The following is a 2,909-nucleotide window of genomic DNA, read 5'->3' as shown; positions in this document are numbered from 1 at the left end:
CTTTCTATTATCAGCCGCCGCTGGTGTGGAAAAAGCTTTTGGAGGACAGAAGCAAAGGGGAACCGAAAACGACGCTAAGTGATGACCTTAAAAACTTTGGAATTTGTTTGCACAAATCATTCACCTTCGACAGAGATTAAACAGAACAGGGCCAGTCCGTGCAAACGTGAGTGTGTGTGTGAATAACACTAAGTAACCTACTGAATATGTTTACAGTGTCGTTCAGCGCTTTAGAAATAAATAAGTGGATATATCAGTGTTATTTCATTAATCAAGTAAAAGTAAATACAGAGCAAGACCCAGTGTCTGTATTAGCTCTTTATCTATATTTAGATTCATGTTACCTTTCTGGTCCTGTGCTTTACAGAGAAAAGGTGGGTTTATAAAAGAAAATTAACTGCAAATAAATGACATTTAACTCTAAATAATAACGGTCAATAATTTAGCTAATAGAGAAATATCCTCGTCATACTTTCTGTGAGTCGTCAAAATGATTCCTAAAACTTTACGGATTACAACACAGCCCCCATTTATAATTAAATTACATTTACTAATAAAACATAATTTGGACTTCTTTTTTCAGTTTTGAATAATTAAAAAAAACAATATTAATTCATTAAAAATAAATATAAAATATAACAAAAGTAATAATACAATTGTTCCTATTTGATTTTACAACGATGATACAAATGTTTATAATAATAATAATAATAATAATAATAATAATAATAATAATAATAATAATAATAATAATAATAATAATAATAATAATAGCTGTTCTGTGATTAGTGTCATTAACTCTGAGGTCACATAATAATAATGTGGAGTATGCATCTCGTTCTTTTACATACTATACCTACTATTTATAAGATTCCCATTTCCAATAATTGGTGATCATTGTGCATTCCACAGACGCATGCATTCACAGTAAAATTGGCCAATTGCACAGCGCAAAACCAACGTCTGGGCCTATTAAAAAGATTAAGATCAATATGATTGAATTGTTTAGTTGATTTAAAGGAAAGAAAAAAATATCTATTAATGTAGTGAAGCATGAATTAATCCCAATATCGAGGCTGCTAAAAAGTGATAGTTTTTTTTTGTTTTGTTTTTTTTTAAAAAAAGGGTGATTTCCCGGTCTTAGACTCTTGCAGACATTTCCCATGAAAGGCAGCCCTCCAAAATGTCACCTGAACAATGCTGGCTCCCTCATCGACCTTGCTTTCCAGCTCAATTTGGTCTCAATCACAACATAATGAAAATGCACTCCAAAACAGATGCCTTTTAAAAAATTACTTGTTCAGGAATAGCTCTCACACTTCAAGTTATTTATTGTTAACGTTCAATTGGTTTTGAAACATATACAGCAGCCATCACGCATTTGTTCCTTTTTAACTTACAAAAGAATAAAGAAAACATAAAAGTGGACGCAATAACGATTATTATACAGTTAAACGCATTCTTGTGTGTTAGCCAAATATACAAGTCCCTACTTTATTCAATAAGTCTAAATGAATACATTAGTTTACAATATTAATATGATAAAATACCAGGTTATCACCGCAAATAAGGAGTGGTGGCTTAGTGTACTTCGAACCTGATCCCACCTCTCCCCCAGTCCGAACTCAAGTGAAGCAGCATTCCTTTTTGTTTCACCAACATAGACTACGTTTAAAACATCATGAGGAAGGTCCAAAACATGGATTACAAAAGGTCCAGAAACGACATAATTGCTTTGAAGGGCGGCCATTTCTGCAAAGTTCAAAAATAGACTCCCCTGTCAGAGATGTCAAGAAAATGTGCCCTGATCAGCTGGTGCGCCTCTGTGCGCCCCTTGCCCACTTCAACACCCTCCAAAGCCAAAGGGCCCCATTTTAAGCCCTCAGCGAGAATATATATATACATATATATATATATATGTGTGTATATATATATATATATATGTATGTATTGCAGTGTTTTGTTTTGCATGGGCTCATCCGCAGGTTCACATAGAAAAAGTGGAAAGTGACAGTACTGTATTAGGTCCTACCACGTTCTGCCGTACAGGAGGTTTGAGCTGACCATGTTACTGGTGTAATCTACAGCAGATGTGTCTATCTGTGCCATGTTCAGCTGGCTGTGCAGCGAGGGAGGGCTGGGCGACATCTCTTCCAGCTCCAAAGTGTTCACCTGCTGCTGGCTTTGATGCTGGCTGAGGCTGTTGGTGGAGGATGCGAGCACGACTCCAGCTCCGCTCTGTTGTTGGCTTTGCTGTTGGTTCTGTTGTACCTGCTGCTGGTTCGGCGTTGGCGTATTTGAGCCGTTCTGGCACGGTTTACCGTCCTTCACCAGAACAGGCACCGCTACGCGCCTGGGGGACTGCGCCTGCTGTTGGCACAGAGAACCGTCCTGTTGCTGCATCTGTTGCGCTGCCTTGTCCTTGGCCTGGCGCTTCATCTTGTACCGGTGGTTCTGAAACCAGATCTTCACCTGAGTCGGCGTCAGGTGTATCATACTGGCCAGGTGCTCCCTTTCAGGCGCAGACAGGTATTTCTGTTGCTTAAACCTCCTCTCGAGCTCGTAGACCTGAGCCTGTGAGAACAGGACGCGCCGTTTCCTCCTGGGCGCAGCGTGGAGAGCCGGCATGGCTTTGGTGGCGTCCGCCATTCCTGTGAGACTCCCCATGCCGGTCATGTTCATACCTGTGGAAGGTCCCATGAATCTAGAAACTTAAAAATATACATACATATACATGCGTTCAATAAACAGAAGAGGAGAACACTATTTCGCCTGAAGTAGTCTTTATTGATTATTGGCTGAAGTTGGAAAATATAAACAAACAAAAACATATAATAATAATGATAATAATAATAATAATAATAATAATAATAATAATAATAATAATAATAATAATAATAATAATAATA

The 2,909-nt window shown here is 38.0% G+C and overlaps 1 protein-coding gene across 3 annotated transcripts in view; it reads right to left on the bottom strand.

Moving 5' to 3' along the window:
- Positions 1-760: 760 nt before the first annotated feature.
- nkx2.4a (NK2 homeobox 4a) overlaps positions 761-2,909 on the bottom strand; it is a 4,257-nt gene continuing 2,108 nt past the window's right edge. For 2 of the 3 annotated variants that reach the window (XM_042220792.1, XM_042220793.1), the window contains exon 3: positions 761-2,711. In XM_042220792.1, the coding sequence (XP_042076726.1) occupies positions 2,029-2,711 (683 nt within the window). In that variant the 3' untranslated portion in view covers positions 761-2,028. The remainder of the gene's footprint in view (positions 2,712-2,909) is intronic. The other variant, XM_005922346.3, reaches the window with a different exon arrangement.

This window comes from Haplochromis burtoni, unplaced genomic scaffold, assembly GCF_018398535.1.
Source record: "Haplochromis burtoni strain Fernald_Lab_line unplaced genomic scaffold, NCSU_Asbu1 Contig_55, whole genome shotgun sequence".
Lineage (NCBI taxonomy): Eukaryota > Metazoa > Chordata > Actinopteri > Cichliformes > Cichlidae > Haplochromis > Haplochromis burtoni.
This window is presented reverse-complemented; position numbering and strand designations above follow the sequence as displayed.